The following is a 21,540-nucleotide window of genomic DNA, read 5'->3' on the forward strand; positions in this document are numbered from 1 at the left end:
TCGGGAAGGCCCAGTGCAGTGAGGATATCCTCATTCCACAGCAGTGACGAGGGAAGGGCTGTGTGTGTGTGTGTGTGCGTGTGTGTGTGCGTGTACATATGTGCATGTGAGGGAGAGAGAGGTGAGGTTCGTTTCTGACCCCACTTGTTACCCCACTAGGCAAACACCACATTCCTGGTATTATGACAGGGGTAGGCAGCTCTCACCCATCTGCTACCCAGAGCCCCCCCACCCTACCCTTTCTGCCACCCTAACCTCTTCAGTGATTCTGGCCCAGCACCCCCCAGGACTCTAGCTTCCTCTACTTCCCCAGGAGACCCCTGCCCGCAGCCCAGACAGCTCAGCACCAAAGGCCTGCCAGCCTGTGCTCCCTCCATCATGCGGGACTATTTCGAAGGCAGTGGATTTGGCTCTGGGGTCACCATCGGGACTCTCTGCTGCTTCCCCCTTGGTAAAAGTGATACGCAGGGTGGTGTTGGGTGAAATGCGTAATCTAAGGGGTGGCAGTGGGGTGGTTTCATCTATGACAACTGACCATGTACAGTACTGTTTCTTTGGGCACATGACGGAACACATCAAAGCCGGAGGGGACATGAGCAGTGTCTGACCTGCAGATAAATCAGCTGCAAGGACATTTGCCTTCCTGTTCTCCTGGGGTCCCTCCAGGGCCCAGGTTGGTCAAGAGCCACAAGGAATCTATTTCACAGTTATTTGCAGGAGCCTGGGCCTGGGAAACCGTCCAAGGCAAACCCTGCTTGAGAACCAGTTGAGAACTAGCTGGGCAAAGGCTTGAGACTTCGCCTCTGGCATGGCTGTGTGTGAGCCCACCAGCTGCATGGCAGAGCGGGTCCGGTCTCTGGCACAAGCACTCTGGTCTAAGTCTCTGGCTGGGAAGGGACCCGAGTGGTGGAAGCAGCAGAGGCAGTGCTGGCATCTTAGATGATACCCTAAGCTCCCTCCCCACCCCCACCCGACCCCCACCCCAGCCCCCACCAGGGAGCTTCAAAATTTGAGCCAATTGAATGAGCCGACCTAGGAGGTGGGGAAAGGAGGGAGTTCTGCCAAGGAAAGGGGTCACTGATCTCACCAAACCCCCACCTTCCTCTGGCCATCCTCCTGCCTCTGCCCTCTCGTGAGCCTGCTGAGTGGCTGGATTGTTGCCCAGCTCCGAAGGAGAAATTTCAAGAGGCTCCAGGGCCGGGACCGCCAGAGTGTCATGTCTGAGAAGCTCGGGGGGGGGGGGGCGCATGGAAGGTAGGCCTGGAGTTGGCCAGGGTGGTGCGGGGGAGGACATGACTCAGGGCTGCAGACCACCCCCACCTCAGCAGCCTAAGGAAAAGGCCCCCCTTTTCTAGGCCTCCAAGCAGGTCAGGGCAGGTGGAAAGAGCCATGGAGGCATCAGGTGGAAGTTGGACCTGGAGTTCTCCACCCTCCGTAGGTCTCCCCGTGGTCCCACATACAGGGCCTGTGATAGACTCACGGGGAGGAGTCACAGGGCCCTGACTACGTTTCACAGGCTTACTGTAACTCTCTAGAATCCCCAGCAACGGATGCTTTGTGGCATCTTACACTGGAATTTCAGGCAACAGAGAAGGAATTAATGAAGGTTCAGAGTCACACTGAAGGAGGATAGGAATCTTGATTCCACCACTTGGGCTTTTGGGCTTTAGGCAGATTTTTTAATTCCTCTAAACCTATTTTTTCTTATCTGTGAAACAGGAATAATAATAGCACTTACCTCATGAAGGTTTATGAAGATTAAATTAACTAGTTCCCGCCAAGTACTTGGTACAGTATTGGGCACACAGTAAACACTCAGGAAATGTTGGTTATTCTTCACGTGGGCTAAAGGCACAGCAGGACTGTTGGGGAAGGGACGACCCTCAGTACCCAAGAAGGGGCCAGGAGCTACGGAGGCCTTGACCTAACTCCAGCTCTAAGCCGGCCTCCTGCATCCTGTCCCCGGCTGACCAGCCCTGTCTCTCCAGCATTGGAATGGCAGGGCCACAAGGAGCTCTCTCGGCCTGTGCTCGTGCACCTGCAGCCCGGGCAGACGTGCGTGGTGATGGCAGGCTCTCTGTGCTCCGCGCCATCCAGCTGCGACCCCCGCAGCAGGTCAGCGTCATCCTGTCCGGCAACCGCGGACGCCGCGCCCTGCTGCTCAGGATCCCCAAGGAGTAGGATCTGGTGTGGCCCAGCGGGTCCTGTTCCTGGTCCGCAGCCTGGGAGGCAGCCAGGTGGAGGGGAAGGAGCGCTGAATCAGGCAGGGTTTGTGGCTTCTAGTCCCTGGCTGTGGTAACTGAGAGAGGAACGTGAACACACTCATCCCGTTCTGGGCCTGTGGGGTGACGTGATCTGCACAGGGCCTTCTTCCTGCGCAGTCTTCCCCGCCCCTTTCTAGGGATGCCCCAGTGGGCCCTAGCTGGGAGTCCTTGGAAGAAGCCAGGCCCTCTTCTCTGCCCCCTGATTTTAGGATCTAGTGAATTGTTCGAGAGTGTGGAGGGGAACTGAATCAGAGGCTGATTTTCAGCTCTGACTGTCTGGCTTCTGGGCCCCTCCGTCGTCTGTCCTCCCTGCCTTCCTGACTCTTTTCTCCCATGTGAACAGAGAGGGAGGAATGGCTTTAGACGTGTGTCTCTGAATGCAGTTTCTGTGCCTATAAATGAGCCCGGAACTCCACCAAGCCCAGGACATAACAGTAAATCCCTTTTACGAGGGCGTTCTTTCCAGTGGCCCCTGACAAAACTCACGCAAAGCTCCTGGCCCCAGGAGTCCTCGACAAGTGGTTGCCCTCCCTGTCGCCACTCCGTAGGTGCTGCTGTTTAACCTGGAGGAAGAGTGGCAGGTGCTGGTGGAAGACCTTCGCCCTGAAGGAGAGCGGGCTGAGGTTCCAGGAATGGGAGCCGCGGGAGCAGGAGCTGATGAGGGCAGCCGTGGCCCGAGAGCAGAGGAGCCACCTCTTGGAGACCTTTTTCAGGCACCTTTTCTCCCAGGTGTGTAGGTAGGCTCAGGTCTGTCCCTGCATGTCTGCCTATGGCGGTGCCCTTACCTGCACACAGCCATGGGGTGACTCCAGGGACAGTCAGGAGCCCTGACACTAATAATCAGGTCTACTACATTTTTGGCCCAATCCCCTGGCCTCTCTGTAAGGAGATGCTCTGACACCTACCTGAGCCACTCCAGGGAGGCCGCGTCAGGAGCTTATCTGTATGTGTCGCTCAGCTCTCTCCTCAGGGCTGTCCGGCCTCTCTGCCCTCACTTAACTCATCCTAGCCAAAAGGCCACAGAAACTCAGGGTCAGTATGGGGCCAGCGAGAGCCCTTGGTGCCCCCTCCTTGGTGCAGTGCCGCTGCCAGAGGCCTCCTTGGGACATGAGCCCACCTTGCAGACTTCCAAGAACTACCGAGGAGATGTGGGGAAACAAGCCAGGAAGAGAAATGCGAGGACTTGCATGCACGTCTGGCACAGAAATAGAGCAGCCTGGGTCCAGAAGGGTGGAGAGGAGAAGCTTGGTAGAGATAAGATCCCTCCAGCCCAGGCCCCACTCAAGGAGTTTGTCACCCCTCTGGGAAGAAGGCACAGACACAGAAAAGAAGGTAACCAGCACAGAATGATGAATGTAAGACAGCCATGAGCTAAGCAATGTAGGAGTTCAGAAAAGGTGCTGAGTCTTCAGGCTGGTGGACGGTCGTGGTTCGGGTCAGATTTGACGGAGACTTAAAAAGAGGTGAAAAATTGTTGGCTCAGAGGAAAGGAGCAGGAGGGACTGCACAGAGGTGTCTAGTAGAAGGGCAAAAAAATTAATGTTTGAGGAGAAGAAACAGGGTTGGCTGACTGGGGAGAGGATTCATGAGGGAAGTGACCATTTAATGGTCATTTACGACGTGCCGGGCACATGGCTTTTGTCATCTACTCCCCAAGCCAGTTGAACTTGAGTATGCACTGGAATGGAGGGACCTCCTCCCCAGGTGGGGAGACTCATTGCCAGGGCCGAGGCGGGGCCGGGGCACCTCTACTCGGCTATGGGGACCCTTGTGCTGGGGGCACAAGGGGGTGCTACCATGTCTTAGGGGTAGCTGCAGCCCTCTCCGTCTGCACAGTGCTTCCAGGTTTCAAGACATTTTCCATACAGCGTCTCTTGTTGATTCTCACAATAGCCCTGTGAGATAAGTAGGGCACGTAAGAAAAATGAATGACAGACAACTGGTGCGACTCCCCTGAGGTCACACAGCAGGGGGGTGGCAGAGCTGGGACAGGAGCCCGATCTTCTGCCTCCAGCCCCAGGCTCTTTCCACTAAAGCTCCCTGTTTGGAGCAACGAGGTTTGCATCGTGAAACCGCAGCCAGGCTTGGACTGGGGCCCCGGTTGACAGGCAGGCAGAACAGGTGCTGTGCCTGAGGCCTGTCTGCTTCCCTCACCCCCTGTTCTGATGCTGGGGCAGCCCCTGGGTGGGCTAAAGATAGCCCACCATGAGAATTCCCTTTTCCCAGCCCTACTTTTTCTCAGCTCAGCTGAGGCTTTTTCTCAGTCAAAACTCCTTTGGGTCTAAGAGCAAGCTCGCACTGATAAAAGGTCAGTTGACTCTGAGGCTGTGCTGATGTCTCAGCAATTCCGAAGGGAGGACTGTGACCTGGCCTGGAAGGGGCTAGGAAAGGGACAGTTGCCAGCAAACAAAGCCACTTCTCTCTCTTAGCCTGCCTCGTTTTCTCCGTGTGTTTACTTCCCTCTGTCTGGGTCTCTGAGCACTTGGAAGAACGTGGCAGGCCACGACTTCTGAGTTTTGTTGTGCTCAGGTCAAGACAGACCTGGGACCTCTTAGTCCCAATTCCAGATCATCTGCTTGGGTCAAGTGTGCATCCCTGGTGCAATCAGCTAACACAGAGGACTGGGGCTCTGTAGAACAAAAGGCCCCAGGGACCACCTGCAGGGCACGGGCAGGTGCTCAGGAGACAGGGTGCTGGGCAGACACCTGGAAAAGGTGGCTCCTACAAGCCTCAGCTGGACTTCAAATCAAGGAAACCCTGTCTCCTTCTCTCTCCCTCCCTCTGTTGCTGCCCGGGTGCAGGTGCTGGACATCGACCAGGCGGACGCAGGGACCCTGCCCCTGGACTCATCGCAGAAGGTACGGGAGGCCCTGACTTGCGAGCTGAGCAGAGCTGAGTTTGCCGAGTCCCTGGGCCTCAAGCCCCAGGCCATGTTTGTGGAGTCCATGTTCTCCCTGGCGGACAAAGATGGCAAGGTCTACCGGTCCTTCTGGGAGTTTCTGGACATCCTGGTGGTCTTCATGAAAGGTAGGGGAAAAGGAAGTGATCGTCTAGGTAGGAGAAGATGGAAGGGGCTAGAGACTGAGGCTGGAGGGCAGCTGACCTGTTGGAGAAGGGGAAGTGCCGGGGCCTGGTCTCCAGCCACGGCAGACATCTGGGAGCACCCAGGTAGAGATCAGGAAGCAGAGTGACCCCTTGTTGTGATCAGCAGTGGGTCAGACTCATGTGAGGCCCCTTCTGGTCAGCCTGGGGTTTAGGCAGGTAGGTTGGGGCTCTCACGGGGTCCTCCTCCTCCCAGGCTCTCCTGAGGAGAGGTCTCGCCTTATGTTCCGCATGTATGGCTTTGATGGGAATGGTCTCATTTCCAAGGACGAGTTCATCAGGATGCTGAGGTTGGTCCTGTGGGATGGCCGGAAGAGTGGGCCAGGACAGGGCCTGCTGGGGGAAAGAAGTGGGGGCATGAAGGTGGGAGCAGGAGGGTAAAGAGCAGGGGCCATATAGCCGAAGACTATTATAACTAGGAGGGGGCCCTTCCTTGTGGGCTCCGAAGGCCTGGTGGGATGGCCAGTAGGCCCTCCTGTCCAGGCCTCAAGCTTCTTTTCAGGGCCCGATGGTTTCCCTCCCCCAACCCCAGGTCCTTCATCGAGATCTCCAACAACTGCCTGTCCAAGGCGCAGCTGACGGAGGTGGTGGAGTCCACGTTCCGGGAGTCCGGCTTCCAGGATAGGGAGGAGCTGACGTGGGAGGACTTCCACTTCATGCTGCGGGACCATGACAGCGAGCTGCGATTCACACAGCTCTGCGTCAAAGGTGGGGGGCCTGGCCTTGGGGTCAACTGACATAGCCATTAGACATAGCAGGCACAGTGCATCGGGCCCACCTCCTTTTAGGAGCCCACAGAAATGCTTTAATTCCTTTTAAAGTCAGAAGGATGAGTATAATAATAATAAATAGGTGATAATATATCCAGCCTGGATTATATCCTTCTATGTACCAACGTGATTATAAAAAATATTTATCTTTTATAAAGACACGTATATACTTTTTTTTTTTTAAGGGCGGAAGTGGTTTAGGAAGGTGACAGTGCCTAGGGCCCACAAAGTCCTAATGCAGCTTTGCTCCCAGGGTGGGTGGGCAGGGTCAGGATGGGGTGGGGGACAGCAGACAGAACTCTGCTTCTTCCAGCTCTCTGTCGAAGATCCCTGTGCCAGGTGCCCAGGACGGGGGTGGGGTGGGGGGACAGTGTCTCCTTGTTACAGCCCTCTCCAGGCCATATTCACCTGAGCTAGGGTGTCTGCTGGCAGGGGGGGCTCTGGTCTTGTTTGCCTTTATATCCCTTGGCTGAGCGCTTGGTTAATGTTGCTTGAGTGCACGGAGACCCACTTCTCTTGTCCTTCCCCCTACTTCCTGTCCCACCTGTGTCTCGGTGGGCGGAGGCTAGAGCCAGGGTGGGGAGGGGGCAGGTAGCAGGACTCTCTGTGGTCTACTCTGAGCTGTTACGGTGCCTTCACAGTTTCTCGCTGGGGCATGTGGAGACCAAACCCAGCCCCTCCCAGGATGACGAGAACTTGGGGGAGCTGAGCAGCCCAGATGTGGGAGAGGGGCGAGTTGGGCAGGACACCACTGCGGCTCTGGTGAGGGCTTCCATGTCCCAGGGCTGGAGGAGAACTACTGGAGTGCAGACCAGCACTCCTGGTTCTTCAGCCTCTCACTTTTCCCAGGCAGCCAGGGCAGTAGGCACCTGGGCCCGAGGGCTGAGCAGGGGCAGGTGTCCGGAGGTGAGCCCAGGCCAGAGTCCTGGGACCACTCAGCCCCTGGGGTGGAGGACCAGGCTGGGGGAGTGAGGATTATGCGGAAGGGTAGCTTTGAGTCCTGTTTTGTTTTGCTTTTAATTGTTGTTGTGCCTTGTTGTTTCCTTCAGATTTTACTATGAGACATTTCGAATGTTCCTACAGAAAAGAAACAACAATAGCGCAGGAAGCAGCCCTTTCCCCGGTCACCTAGATCTCCCCGTTCACCTGCCTTTGGTTACCATGTTGCCACATTTGCTGCTGGTTGAAATCTGACGGATAAATATCCATACTTTGTTGTAAACATTCTGATTTCATGAAATTCACCTTAATCACTTGTGCCCCCTGGGCTGGAGACCAGGGTAGTCGTCAAGATTAGTTTAGCACTCGGAAGTGACCTGGACATTCCCGGGCTTCCTGTGAGAACATGGCTTTGCAGCTCAGTCCCGCCCTCCCCTGCAACGCTCGGGCCAGACAGAGAGGAACGGGTGGCTCAAGGGAGAGTACTTCCCCCCAACATACAATTATGAACATTTTTAAACACAGGAAGGTGGAAAGAATTTCATGGTGATCCCATAAATGCGCCACCCAGAACTACATTTAATTCCCAGGAGGCTTTAAGCTGGAGGGTTTAGCAGGGTTTTTGTGGCAGAATGGTCTCAGCAGGCAGGTGGCACAGTTTCTGAACTCTACCCCACAAGCCTGATACCAGTCCCAGGAGTGGGCTGAAGGTGGACACACATCCAGGGGACACTGTCTGGCCAACAAATTCAGGCCTTCTCCCTGCCCCCTCATGGCTGGGTCTAGCTCCCACTGGGGGAGCAGGCTGGGGCTGGGGCACCCAAAGGCAAGGGTGCTGACCGAGGACCCTCTACAGTATGGACATGGGGTGAGTGCCAGGTCTTCCTGGGCTCTGGGCCCTGAGCTGTTCCCGACATCAGCTCTGTGTTACAGGGGTAGAGGTGCCTGAAGTCCTCAAGGACCTGTGCCGGCGAGCCTCCTACATCAGCCGGGAAAAGATCTGGTGAGCCCTGATCTGGGAATGTTGGAGGGAGGGCTGGGGTTGGGGGGGTTGCCTTTTCTCTCCCCAGGATGCCTGGGATCAGGGCCCTACCAGCCTATGTAGTGTCTTTATGCAAATTAGAAAAAAGGGCTCCTTGCTGTAGGCAGACACAGCCCTGTACCAGCAAGAGCAGAGAGCCTGCTGGACTTCGGCACCCACCTGCTGCCAGGGTCAGATGCCCTTGTGAAGGACACAGCTTGTATGTGTGTCCCCAGGATCTAACTCATTCTCTCTCCAGGTCTCTGTGGGAAGTCTGCTGGCCCCTGGCTGAGAGCTCTGACCCCTCCTCAGCAGAGTCGGTCTGAAGAGAGACCAGGGGCAGCGAGGATCCAGTGGCTCAGGTGGCCAGAATCCTCTCTCTTTCATTCCTGTCCTAGTCCCTCCCCCAGAGTGAGCGCTCGCTGTCCCCACAGCAACGCTGACGTGGAGCGGACAGCACAGAGACTGCAGTGCCCCACGGACACAGACCCCCCCCGGAGATTCGACGGAGGTTTGGCAAGAAGTACGCCTGCTCCTCTCCTTGAGCTCATGCATCCCGTTAGTGTGCAGGGCGCAGGCAGGATGAGCAGTTCACGCCCGAGCAGACCACAGTCTGACAAGGTGGCTGCTACACTGATAATCACCATGTCCCACCGATGAATGTTGTGACAGTGGTCAGAGCAAGGAGCTTCAGAGCTCAAAGAAGTGCTCACCTCTGCCTGGTAAGTCAAGGCAGGCTTCCTGGAGGGGGTGACTTCTGCACTTCCAGTAAAGGGTGAGAACAGAGTAGGGTGAGAATGGGGAGCTGCAGACTGGGAGGGGAGAGGGCTGTCTGAGTGTGAGTGGGACCTGGGCTAGAGGGAGTGCGTTCCCTGGGACGAACTGACCCAGTGAGCACTGCAAGGCTGTCCCTACTCTGGCGGCCTTGTCAGAGGAGTGTGGTAGGGCTTTTGGGGTCTGAACCCTGCTTGGCTTGAGCAACTTGGTGCCCTTTCTCTGCTCCTGGGAGGCGGGTTGCACTGGGAGGGGGGGTTCGTAGCCAGAGCCGAGACTTCCTGTCCCCAGGGTAGCATCATTCCAGCCCCTGCTGTTCACGGAGGCCCACGGGGAGAAGTTTCAGCGCAGTCGGCACCACCACACCTTGCAGCAGTTCCAGCGCTTCATCGAGAACTACCGCCGCCACGTCGGCTGCGTGGCTGTGTTCTGCGCCATCAGCGGGGGCCTTTCCTGGAGCAGGCCTGCTGTGAGTGTGGGCAGCCCCGGGGTCGGGGCTCCCGTGGGTGCATGGGGCCTGCTTGAACGGAGGCTGCAGAGGGGGCCTGCGTGAAGGGGTGGTGGCCAGGGCGGGCCCTTGACCCGCCTCAGCGGCGCTCTCTCTCTGCACTGCTCCCCTCTTACCCGCCTGGGCTCCCCGACAGACTATGCTTCTGGGGCTCACCGCATGGGCATCACGGACACCACCCGTGTGGGCATCATCCTGTCCCGGGGCCGGCCGCCAGCATCTCCTTCATGTTCTCCTGCGTCCTGCTCACCACGTGCCGCAGCCTGCATCACCTTCCTGCGAGAGACCTTCCTTAACCACCACGCGCCCTTCGACGCCGCCGTGGACTTCCATCGGCTCATTGCCTCCGCGGCCATCGTCCTCACAGGCAGGGCCCGGGAGTCCCAGGGCTTCTGTTCGTGTCCTCCTGCCCCTGCTGCCTGCCCCTCCTCTCTTTTGTGCTTGAGTGTGAGTCCTAGATGTCCTTCTCAGAAGGATGCAGCTGGCCCGCAGTGGTGTGAAGTGAGCCCAGGAGCCCCCCACCCCGCCCCTGCCTGGTGCCTCTTCCCATGCTTTCAGGGCCACCTCCTCAGCCTCCAGCTGACAAGTTAGCAACAGCCCAGAACATGGGCACATCATGTGTGATCTCTCCCAGTTTTTATGTTGGAAAACATACTCTGTGAGAGAAACCCAAAGAATGAACTTCTAATGGTATAATTTCAGACTCCTGTGGCTGGGCTCGTGGATGGTATATATGGGGCTCAGCAGGGGTAGGGAGGGACAGGAGGATGGCTAGAGACCAGAAGTGCAGACCCTGAGGGTCCTTCTTCAGGCCCCCAAGGCTGGGTGGCTGGAGTCCCCAACCTTGGGCTGGATGGGTTGAGCACCCCCACCAGGCTGCCCCCTGGCTCACTCCCACCCTGTCTGGCCTTCCTTAGTCTTGCACAGTGCGGGCCATGCGGTAAATGGGTACCTGTTCTCCGTCAGCCCGCTCAGCGTCCTTTCCTGCCTCTTCCCTGGACTCTTCCGTGACGACGAGTGAGTGAGTGGGCTACTGTGTGCATGTGTGTGTGTGTGTGTGTGTGTGTGTGTGTGTGTGTGTGTGTGTGTGTGTGTGTGAGTCAATGTGGGGGGATCCTTTATGGATGGAAAGAAGCAAATTCTCTTGGCTCAGAGGAGAGTGTCACCTTCCAGGCAATGGGACAGACAATGACCAGCCGGAGCCCTGACCCCGAGTGGGCAGAAAGGGAGACTGGTGCCTGGGTTGAGGTGTTTCCTCTGGAGGATTCTTTCTGGAAGTCCCAGGCATCTCCTCTCAGCATCCTTGCTTGCTTTCCCTTCTCCACAGGTCTGAGTGTCCCCAGAAGTATTACTGGTGGTTCTTCCAGACTGTGCCAGGTGAGAGCCCTCCCTGCTCTGAATTTCTGGGTCTGGCTCTGAGCTCTGAGCTCCGGGTTCTATCTGCCATGAGGCTGCCCAGTAGCGCTCACTCAGGTCTCACGGTGGGCCAGGCTCTGCCCTCTGGTCCTGACAACTCTGCTGGGAAGTAGGAGCCTCTGCTCTCTAGTCCTTCTCTTGGGAGCTTGGCTGGGGTCCTGCCCCAACTCGGAACATCCTTCTTCCGTGGAATGAGAATGGACCCCCCTCTCCCCCTGCCCCAACCTACACACCTACCGTGACAGTGGCTTGGAGGAATGCCGTGTCCCAGCAGCACGGTGGAGGGATCAGGCTCGTCAAACTAGGCAGAGACCCCCACCCCTTGTAGTCCGTCTTGACCGGGGCTGTTGAGGGACGTATTCCTTACTCCCCATAATCACCCATTTTAGAGCTATTAGCTGTGAATCTGTTCAAAAGCTTTTTGAACCTATTTATATTTTCAGTCTGTTTCCTCCTTAGCATAGTACATTTTCTACGCTCCTCTCCGTGAAACACGGCATTTTTTTTAATCCTAAAACAACCTGCTCTGAACATCAGAGTGCTTGCTAATTCTTGCGCACTGGGATTTAGTGGATAAGGCTGTGTTGAGGCCCTCCTCTCTGTTCAGGCCTTTACAGGCTTTGGTTAGAGCCCTTCTTAACCTCTGCTTTTCCAGACTACAGGGCTCTAATCTTCTTAATTTCTGCCTCCCTCCTCCTCGATCACTTGAGGGGCCGTTCTCTGGCCCCACACTCCCGTCCTGAACCTAGTACTGCTCTCTCGTGTACCCCAGGCCTGGGATCTCCTGTGAGAGGAGGGTCCTCCCGCCAACCCTGGGCTGAACCCAGGGGGCTCGGGTGGTCGCACTTCCTCACTAATGGCGCCACTGCTCATGCTGTGGGAGCCAAGTCGGGGGCTAGGGGGACGTAGACCGAGTCTTGACTCCGTGGGGGCAGGGCCTGCAATGTCCAAAGTCCGACCCAGGGGGCCCAGAGCAGGTGCCCCGCACGTTCAGTCCGTCAGCACCGGTGTAGACGAGGCCCACAGGGGGCGAGCCCTACAGAAGGCGCTAGGATCCCGTGCTGAACCAGCAGCCTGGTCCCTGTTCTTGTGGGCCTGACAGTCAGGGAAGTGACAGACAAAAAACGAATGACACCGGTCCTTGAAAAAGAACAATCGGGACAAGGTGTTGGAGGGATGAGCAGAGTCTGTTGAAATAAAAGGCACTTGTGATCAGTGGTGTGGGGAGAGAAGAACAGAGGAGAAGCCTGGGCTTCCATGGCCCCCACCCAGAGCAGTGAAGTGGAATGGGACCCTGACCCACGGCAGCCCCAGCACAGCCCCGCTCCTCCGCCCCTCACCCCACGTTCATTTTGCAGGCCTCACGGGGGTGCTGCTGCTCCTGGTCCTGGCCATCGTGTATGTCTTCGCCTCCCACCACTTCCGGCGCCGCAGCTTCCGGGGCTTCTGGCTGACCCACCACCTCTACGTCCTGCTCTCCGGGCTGGTGAGGGCTGTCGGGGTCTTGGCAGGATGATCCCAGGGAGGCCATGAGGGCTGAGACATCCGTTCTCCGTCCCCTCAGTCATTTCAGGAATCCCCTCCACTTCTCACATCACAGCTGGAGAGGATAGTGTAGGCCTGTCAAGCAGATGGACCCCGGGCTGCAGCGCTTGGAAGATGGGTGCCCGGCATGGGGCTGGCAGTAGCAGCCCTATCAGGCTGGTCGCTTCCTTGCAGACACCCCCGCATCATTTCTGCCCAGCCGGTCATTCCCCAGTTCCGGTGGCTGGTGTGAGCTCCAGGGTTGACCGCCCACTTTCAAGGGAGCAGCACACTTTTTTTTTTTTTAGAGAAGTCTATCTTAATTCTGTTCTGCCACTTTTGTTCTGATCCTGTTTCCTGGGGTGTCTGCACCCCACTCAGCAAAGTGCCACTTGTAGAGTCAACGAGCTTGCTCAAAACGTCCTCACTTGGACTGTTGATGAGATGGATTTTTAAGAGTCTACCTGTTCCCTTTCCTTCTCCTTAAGCTCCTGCCTCCCTTCCTTCACATTCCCTCCCTTCCCTCGTCCTCCTGTTCCCTTTACCTTCCCTGGGTTTGCCGTCAGGTGCGCCAGCTAGTTAGTTCCAGAGGGACTCTGATCTGTGCTTGGCCTGCCTTCCTCATGGATACAGGCGGTTCCCTAAAGAGCACCCGAGGGTCCTGCTGAGAAGCTAAACTAAGTCCCAAGGCCCCAGCGTCCCCACCAACGATACTTGCTCGTCAGCATTCAGAAGCGCAGAGCCCAGATGGTTGCCATCTGTCACCTGGCTCCAGGCAGAATTGCACACGGTCCTGAAACAGAGGGCGAGTCCATCATGGCCTGGGTCAAGCTGGCACCTGTGGGATGCCCTGCGTCCTCCAGGTGCAGTTCTGTCCTCAGTGATCAGACGGTCTGTTTCCATGTTGCTGAGGCTCAGCACTTCACGGTTCTGAAGAGGACTACCCGACCTCGGCTTAGGTCATTTCCTAGAACTGATGTTTGTTTCCAGAGAAATCTCTGTCTTCTTTGGAAGCTGAGGCTGATTTATCCCTCCCTACCCACCCCTGCTAGGGGGGAGCCCTAGCTCCCCGGTTACTGTTTCTGTTAGGGGTGGAGATGATGTTCTTGTTCCTGGTGAAAAAGCAGCTGAGCTCAATGGGAGACCCGGAAGAGTGGCCACACTGGCTCCCTGAGACCAAGACCCCTTCCTGACTTATCCCTGGGTTTGGGGGATCCCTGGGGTTCAGAGCCTCCCTTCCTGACAGCAGGGAAGTCAGCAGCTCAGAAAGGTGCAGGACCCTCTGCTGGGCAACCCAACCCTGGCCGCTAGGGACAGTCTCACCTGGGGGATATCAGGGCCAAAACACCCGCCTCCTCCCCATTTACCCTTGGTGTGTCCGCTTGACTTGGGGCAGAAAGAGAAGCGACAAGTAAAGGACCCAGTGTGGAGCCGGCCCTGCAGAAGGCTGTCCGGGCTCCCGACCCAGGCAGAAGCGGGCAGGGCGGGCACAGCGGAAGCTGAGCTGGCGGCAGCCCCCCAGCTCCTCAGCCAACCGTGGGTCTGCAGCAGTTCTGTGGTTTAAAAGTAGAGCCAACACCAAATGGGACGTATAAACAGAGCAGTATGAGGCCACCCAGACGTCGTTCTCAGCCTGGTTAGATGCTCAGAAAGCCTTGGGGTGGGGGTGGGCTCCATAATGAAAGAGGAACCTGGGGGGACCGGAGCCAGTTCAGAGAAGAGCCCAGAGAGGTTTAAGTTAGTCCTGTGGGCAAAGGAACATGAAGCTGGGGAAAGGCAGAGCGGACTGAGGAGCCAGAGTTCAGTGTAACAGTTATCTGTGGAAGGGTCTAGTACACAGTTGTTCGGTGCTACGTACTAGTTTGGGGGAGGAGGGGGAGACTCGAAGCTCTGCCCTGGAGAACTTAGGATTTGGGGTAGAGATAAGTGCCGTGCACTTGCCTTGATCAGAATGAGCAGACAATACAGGATTCATGCTGAGCTGAGGGCTGCAAACAGTGATTTCTAGCAGCTCGCTGAAGGGAGTTTCATTCGGGCCAAACTGGTTAGGGAAGACTTTGGGGAGAAGATGGGACTGGAGCCAAGACTTAAGGAGAGGTAGGCTAAGATCCGACAGGGCAGAGGGCAATCCGAAGAGCATTCCAGGTAGAAGAAAGGGCACGAGCACGGGTGCAGAGGTGGAAATGAGGATAGTGTATTCAGGGCGCAAAGGCCTGGCTGTGGGTGGCCCCAGGGTATTAGGTGGTGGCAGGACCCATGCGGCTGCGGGGGCGGCCGAGGGGCCATGCCACACGGGACAGCATAGACTGAGGAGTGCAGAGAGTGAGAAAATCAGGTTTGGGCAACATGCAGGATCAGGGCTGGGAGAAGGAACAGAGAGCCAGTGGAGGAGATGGAAAGCGAGTGGCCCCAGAGACGCAGCAGACGAGGCAAGGAGCAGGCGGTTGCTAGTGCCACAGACGGCCAGCCCTGGGAGCAAATGAAAGGAGACCTTCATGGGATGGGTGAGCCCCCAGTGAGCAGGTCCTGAGAAGAGGTGGAGGCAGGAGCCAGACTGACCAGACTTAGGAACAAGCAAATGGGAAGTATGGGGGCAAATCATGTCTGACCATGTTAGACCAGCTTGTTGGGGAAAGGACCAGAGCTAAACAAGTATTCAGTTATTTCATGGAAATACAATTCCATGGAAAACAATTACGTCAGTTATTTAATGGAAAAGGGGGCCTGGTTAGTGTTTTTAGTCTCCAAAGGGAGAGGGTAAATTGGAGGAACTCCTTTTACTAACTCAGCAGTTATTGAGTGCCTGCTGTGTGCCAGGCGGCAACGGCTAAGAGCTGAGAGTACGGTGGCAAAAACAAAAGACACATACACACTCCGGTGGGGAGCATGTCAATGAATGAAGAAGCAACGTGAGTGTGGGGGATGACAAGTGCTGACGGGAAGTACTGGGAGATATGCCAGAGGACCCAGGGAAGGCCTGAGGAGGGGGTGTTTCTGCTGAGCCCTGACAAATGAGATAGAGGGGGGCGCCTGGGGGGCTCAGTTGGCTAAGCCTCTGCCTTCGGCTCAGGTCATGATCCACCCCTGGGTCCTGGGATCGAGCCCCACATCAGGCTCTCTGCTCAGCGGGGAGTCTGCTCTTCCCTCTCCCTCTGTTCCTCCCCATTGCTCACGCTCACACTCTTGGTCTCTTTCAAATAAATTTTTAAAAAATGAGACAGAGGTAGCCAGGGCAAGAAGCAGGGAGGGGGCATTCCTGGGAGAGGGAGCAGTGGGTGCCCAGGGCCTGAAGCAGAAAGGACTTGCCGTGTTTGAAGAACAGGGAGGCGGAAACGCTGGCAGGCAGAGGCCAGAGCATCTCGAGGCCTTGTGGTATAATGGGAAGTCCACTAAGGCCGGTTACACTGCGACGGCGTGATAAAATGAACTTCAGAAAGTCGCAGTGGCTGCCTTGAAGACAATGGGTCACGGTGGGGCAACCCCCTAGAAGACGAGCTGGGAGGCTACTGCAGGAGACCAGGCGAGAGTCAAGGTGGCTGGTTCAGGATGGTGCCAGGAAGGCGCAAATAGTCTCACTCATCGTGGACGATCTGCAGGATGGGCTTGGGGTTGGGAGTGGTTAGATTTGGGGACCTGGAGGGAGCGTGGTACACGGAGAGGTGGGGACGGAGGGTGCCCGTGGGGGTGGGCTGGGGTGGGTGGAGGGTGCAAGGGGCTAAGGCCCGAGTCGGTCACAGACACTGCTGTGGGTGTGACTTGGTCTGAGCCGAATTCTTCACTCTATCCAGCTCATTGTCCACGGCAGCTTCGGCCTGCCCCAGCTGCCCCGTTTCCACATCTTCTTCCCAGTCCCGGCACTCATCTATGGGGGACAAGCTGGTGAGCCTGAGCCGGAAGAAGGTGGAGATCAGCGTGGAGAAGGCCGAGCTGCTGCCTTCAGGCACCAGGCCTGCAGGCTGTCAGGGACCAGCTGGGTAGTGCTGAGAAAGCCCACAGGGCAGGGGCAGAGCCTGGACCTTGCAATCCGTTGGTCTGGCCCAGTGGAGTTGGCAGGGGCCTTGAGGCGGCAGCGATGAGGGAGCTAGCAAGCAAAGCTCTTGGCCGGGGGACCCGAGCCTCTCTCACAACAGAGGGAGGAGGAGCCCGGGCCAGGTTGCTCCTTTCCCTGCTGACCACCAGCACCAGCGCTGCATTGCCCCTCCACAGGGTGGACATGGCCAGAGGGGAGTAATGCCTTCTGATGGGGAGAGGCCTTGGCATATTCCAGAAGGAGAGCTGAGGCTGCGGGGGGGGGGGGGGTGACTTTCTGGAGGCCACAGGGTTGCTGGGTCCTGGATAGCAGCCTCCTGCCCACTTCCTTTCCTCAGGAGTGACCCACCTGCAGTTCCAGCGGCCCCAAGGCTTTGAGTACAAATCGGGACAGTGGGTGCGGATCGCCTGCTTGGCTCTGGGGACCACTGAGTACCACCCCTTCACGCTGACTTCTGCACCCGATGAGGACACGCTCAGCCTGCACATCCGAGCAGCAGGGCCCTGGACCACTCGGCTCAGGGAGATCTACTCACCTCCAATGGGAGGTGGCTGTGCCAGATATCCGAAGGTGACCAGACACAGACCGGATGAGCTACCCGCCCCCACATCCCCTTAGCAGGCCTTGGCCCCGCAGCCCCGGGCTGCCCACTGTGTTCCTCCCCTCCCAGTCCAGAGACTGGCCATTCCAGGTAATGCCGTGGTACCCCCTCTCTCCTCACTCCATAAACATACCTGCCTTCCCTGCCTCCCATTTCTAGCTTCAGAGCTATTGTGGTGGCGGAGCTTAACTCAGACCCACTCCTTCTCCTGCAGCTGTACCTTGATGGACCATTTGGAGAGGGCCACCAGGAATGGCATAAGTTTGAGGTCTCAGTGCTGGTGGGAGGGGGCGTTGGAGTCACCCCCTTTGCCTCCATCCTCAAAGACCTGGTCTTCAAATCATCAGTCAGCTGCCAAGTGTTCTGTAAGAAGGTGAGTGCCCTCTCCTCCTGCTGACCCCTGGCCCCTGCTCCCTATCACTGTGTCCGTCTCTGCCTGTCTCTCCTGCCTCTGTTCTTGGCCTGACCCCAGAGGGGTCTGATACCCTCGGACCCTAAAGAACAGAGTTGGAGAGGGGTAAAGAAACCCACTCTGTCGTACAGAGGAGGCCAGCCCCTGAAGGGAGCCTTGTCAGGTTGGGAGAAGGAAGGGAACACTTGGGGTGGGGCAGTGAAACCTGCTCTGCTTTCAAGAGGAAGAAGAGGGGAGGTGGCGAGGCAGGGCTGGTGGGCTGGGTTAGTTGCAGGAACACAGCCCAGGCCCTCAGGCCCCCTCTATCCCGGGTCCCTTCACCCCAGCCCAGACCTGGTAGCAGGCCCCTGCTTGTCTCTCTGGGCCTGGCAGGTGAGTCGGGGGCACAGGAACGCAGCAGGCAGAGGCCAAGCCCACGTACTGTCGGCATTCAGAGGGTGACAGGCAGCTCCCCTGCTCCTCTGTCCATGCCGGCTCTGCCTCTGCTTCTTAACCCACATGGCCCCACTTCAGCCTCTTCAGAAGCGGGAGGTCGGTCCCTCTATGGCAGCTTCTATCCTCCGGCTCTCTCTTTGAGCCCATTCCCATCTGCCCCAGGCAGCCAGCTGGGTCTTCCCTCAGGCTGTTCTGTGACATGCCCCTTAGTGGAACCCTATCCCTCTGGGCTGGGGTTGGTTGGGAGCCCAGCAGCCTGTGGAGGGCCCGTTGCAGGGAGTGGAACGGCAGGCTCTGTGTGAAAAAGCCGCTTCCCACCCCATCGGACCTTCAGCTCACTTGACAAGTGTCCTTTTTCATCACCCCAGGTTATCACTCCCTTCTCTCTCTCCATGCCTGGGGTAACTCCATCTCCCGCCCAGAGCCTGGCCCTGGGGCCCCCCCGCAACACTCCATTCCCCAGAGTGTCTGGGGAGAGGCACAAGCTGACAGAGACAGGAAGAGTTCTATTGCTGTGGGGATCCCGGGGATATAGGGAGCCTGAGCTTAGCCAGGTCCTGAACTCCCCTGTGTCCCCAGATCTACTTCATCTGGGTGACGAGAACACAGCGGCAGTTTGAGCGGATGGCTGACGTCATCCGAGAGGTGGAGGAGAATGACCGTCAGGACCTGGTGTCCGTGCACACCTACGTCACCCAGCTGGCTGAGAAGTTTGACCTCAGGACCACCATGCTGGTGGGTCAGGGATGGCCAGGCGGGGCGACTAGGTGGGTCGATGGGTTGGCTGGGTGAGGCTCAGATGGCCAGGGCAGGTGGGCGGACAGCCAGGTTCAGACGGCAGGAGGCACAGAGATGGTAGTCCCGATTTTCAGCCTCCAGCTCCCTCCCCACCCCATTCTCTGTCTCCTGGGCTACAGGCTGGCTGGGGCTAGGCACGGACCCTGACTGTCCTTGGCCTGACCTGCCTCTGTGCCCCCAGTACATCTGTGAGTGGCACTTCCAGAAGGTGCTGAACCGGAGTCTGTTCACGGGCCTGCGCTCCATCATGCACTTTGGCCGCCCCCCCTTCGAGCCCTTCTTCAAGTCCCTGCAGGAGGTCCACCCACAGGTCAGTCCACCCCATATCAAGGTTCTCCTGGCCTTTATCACCTGAGGTCTAAGCAAACCTCCCAACCCAGCTCCAGGAGGGAAGGAACTGCTGATAAGAACTCATCACCCAAGAGATAAGTGGGGAGAATGGAATGGAAAAACAGTAGCGGTCACTCTGAGGGGCTCAGGGGGAAGCAGCAACAGGGACTCGCCACTTCTAAAGCCATGGTGCCTGTCCAGAAGGAACAGCTCAGTTCATCCTTATGATAAACTCAAAGCTATTCTTACCATGAATACTGAGCCGGCCTCACCCGAGACGCTGATCTTTACCGTGAACACTGGGCTAGCCACTGCTCTGGTAAATAATGGCCTAGCCCTCAATGACACAGTAAGCTAGCCTTTAACTTGAACGCTGATTAACCCAGCCCCTGTCAGAAACACTGATCCTTTACCCCAAATGCCTTGGAGAGGGGGGAGGGCGGACCCACACAAAGCAAGTCTACCAAAGCTGAGCTAGACGCACACACTGAGCCAGCCCTCACCACACAGGGTGCGAAGCGAACCTTTATCAGAAACATGGAAGGAGTCCCCACCAAGGACTCTTGCCTGTCTTTCCATGAACACTGAGCTAGGCTTCACGTTTCCTTCCCCTATCAGGTCCGGAAGATTGGGGTGTTTAGCTGTGGCACCCCTGGCATGACCAAGAATGTGGAAAAGGGCTGTCAGCTCATCAACAAGCAGGACCGGACTCACTCCTCCGACCATTATGAGAACTTCTAGGCCTCCTGGCCAGGAGCTCTTCCCATTGCCCAGCTGAGCAGAGGTTTGGGCCCACACCTCGCTCTATATTTCCTATTTCTGACTCTCTGCCTCCTCCCCATTCCTACCTCTCATCCCTGGTCCAGGTGGCCATGGTCAGTCACCCCATATGGGTTCAGAGACCCCCAAGTGCAGACTGTCTCAGCTTGGAGAAGCGGGGGGCACTGTCTAGGAAACGGAGCCTGGGAGGTAGGAGAGCTATTGTTACTTTGGGGCAAAGTGACACCTCTTCTTCCAAACTAAGAAAAAGCCTCAAAAGACTGGAGCTGACAAGCAGTGTGTATGTGCACTAGGGGGCTGTGGGCCTAAGGACGGAGTGGGAGCACAGATGCTGGCATCTTGGAACTCCTCCCCCAAAGCCTCCCCCTCCTCTAGGCTCCCCACTGTCAAAAGGGCTGGCAAATGCCTTGGGGTGGGCTAGAGGCTGGGCCCACAGAGAGAAATCTACAGGAACCCCCTCAGCATCCTAGCCTAACAGCACAACTGATTTCTCCCCAGTTTTTAAACATGTGCTGTAGTCAGAATCTGGCCCAATATCTACGTCGTGCTCCTCAGGCCTTGTCTCTTCTTCCCACTGCAATAGTCTCCTTTACAAACAAACCACTTTTCTGCCCTCTGGTTTTCTTTATTCTGCCCCAGGATGGGGGTAGGCGCTGGCAAAGGAAGCTACTACCCAGCCAACTCACCCAGGCTGCTGCAGACAGTGTTCTGAACCTGCCAGCATCTACCGAATAAAGGAACCAGCCCAAGGCCGAGGGCTTTAGCTGGAGACCCCTTTCCCAGCTCAGGGGCACCCTTCCTGACCCAGGCCTCTCAGGGTGGCTCGTGTGGGGCTTCTCAAGCCTGACCAGGAAGGGCAGAGAGAGAAGGGATGGGAGTTCTGGAGAAGGTGGGCAGGGCACAAAGTGCGGGTGTGCGTGGCAGGACAGAGCAGGAGCCAGAGTTGGCCTGGCTGGCTCCAGGACCTCTGAGCAACAGCAGTGGACCACCCGTGCCTCCATGGGTCTTCCAGGTAAAGAGATGAAAGCACAAGGAGACGGATGAGCACATCACCTGAACACTCTGCCTGTTTTCTCATCTGGAAAGTGACTCATACCCTCCAAGGTATAGGGCAACCCTCTGAGGGAATTTCTAAAGCAGGGCCCAATTTCAAGTGAGCCTCTCGATTGTCCTCACCGAATTCTTACATTTGTCAGGTCACATATCCTCGATTTCGATGAAATAGCCGGGGATTAGAAAATCCGAACTCCCATGATTGACACTGCTCAGGTTCTGTAAAGAGGCCCTGGGACTGCGCTCCCAGAGCAGCGGATGTTTGTTCAGCCCCGCGGGGAGCCCCGTGGGGGCAGGAGGGCGGGCTGGAGTGGGTCGACGGCAGTTGGGACCTGCGGCGCAGGGGGTATGCCCGGGGGCCGGGCGCACAGGCCTCGGCCGGTCCAGCCCTGGGTGCGGTGGGGCGTCTCCAGGGCCGGGCCGGTGTGGCCGGGCGCCCGCGACCCGCGGTTAGAGGCACGACCAGCAGGGGGCAGGCGCGGACCGCCCCGCCAGGCTCGGCCGCGAGCCCGAAGCCCGGCCGACGGGAGATCCGGGCCCAGACCTGCGGGCTGCACGTCTCCAGGGGGCGGACTCACGGTCGGGGGATGGGGGAGGCGCGGCAGGCCCCGCTTCCCCTGGGAAGAAAACGCGGTCGGCCGCCAGCTTTCCCGCGGGTGCGGGTGCGCGGCTTCCGCGTGGCAGGGCCGCCCGCCCCCCTCGCCTGGCGCGCTGCCTCTTCGTCTCTCGGCGGCTCCCCTCCTCCCAGACGCACGGCTGTTGGCAGGAAATTGGACGCGCTCG

The 21,540-nt window shown here is 57.6% G+C and overlaps 1 protein-coding gene across 1 annotated transcript; it reads left to right on the plus strand.

The window, feature by feature from the left end:
- Nucleotides 1-378: 378 nt before the first annotated feature.
- On the plus strand, nucleotides 379-21,003 carry LOC148108084 (dual oxidase 1-like). Its single transcript, XM_087853882.1, is given in 24 exon segments — nucleotides 379-451; nucleotides 2,045-2,115; nucleotides 2,813-2,865; nucleotides 2,867-2,993; nucleotides 5,066-5,291; nucleotides 5,563-5,656; nucleotides 5,899-6,074; nucleotides 8,009-8,078; nucleotides 8,495-8,589; nucleotides 8,592-8,619; nucleotides 9,162-9,343; nucleotides 9,515-9,583; nucleotides 9,586-9,644; nucleotides 9,646-9,745; nucleotides 10,296-10,395; nucleotides 10,706-10,755; nucleotides 12,153-12,280; nucleotides 16,107-16,183; nucleotides 16,185-16,258; nucleotides 16,686-16,918; nucleotides 17,164-17,322; nucleotides 18,376-18,531; nucleotides 18,776-18,904; nucleotides 19,543-21,003. Coding segments are annotated over 24 exon segments (2,652 nt in total). The 3' UTR covers nucleotides 19,666-21,003.
- The last annotated feature ends 537 nt before the right edge of the window (nucleotides 21,004-21,540 follow it).

The sequence above is a fragment of the Ursus americanus genome, chromosome 22, assembly GCF_024610735.1.
Source record: "Ursus americanus isolate L20-20 chromosome 22, mUrsAme1.1.p, whole genome shotgun sequence".
Taxonomy (NCBI): domain Eukaryota; kingdom Metazoa; phylum Chordata; class Mammalia; order Carnivora; family Ursidae; genus Ursus; species Ursus americanus.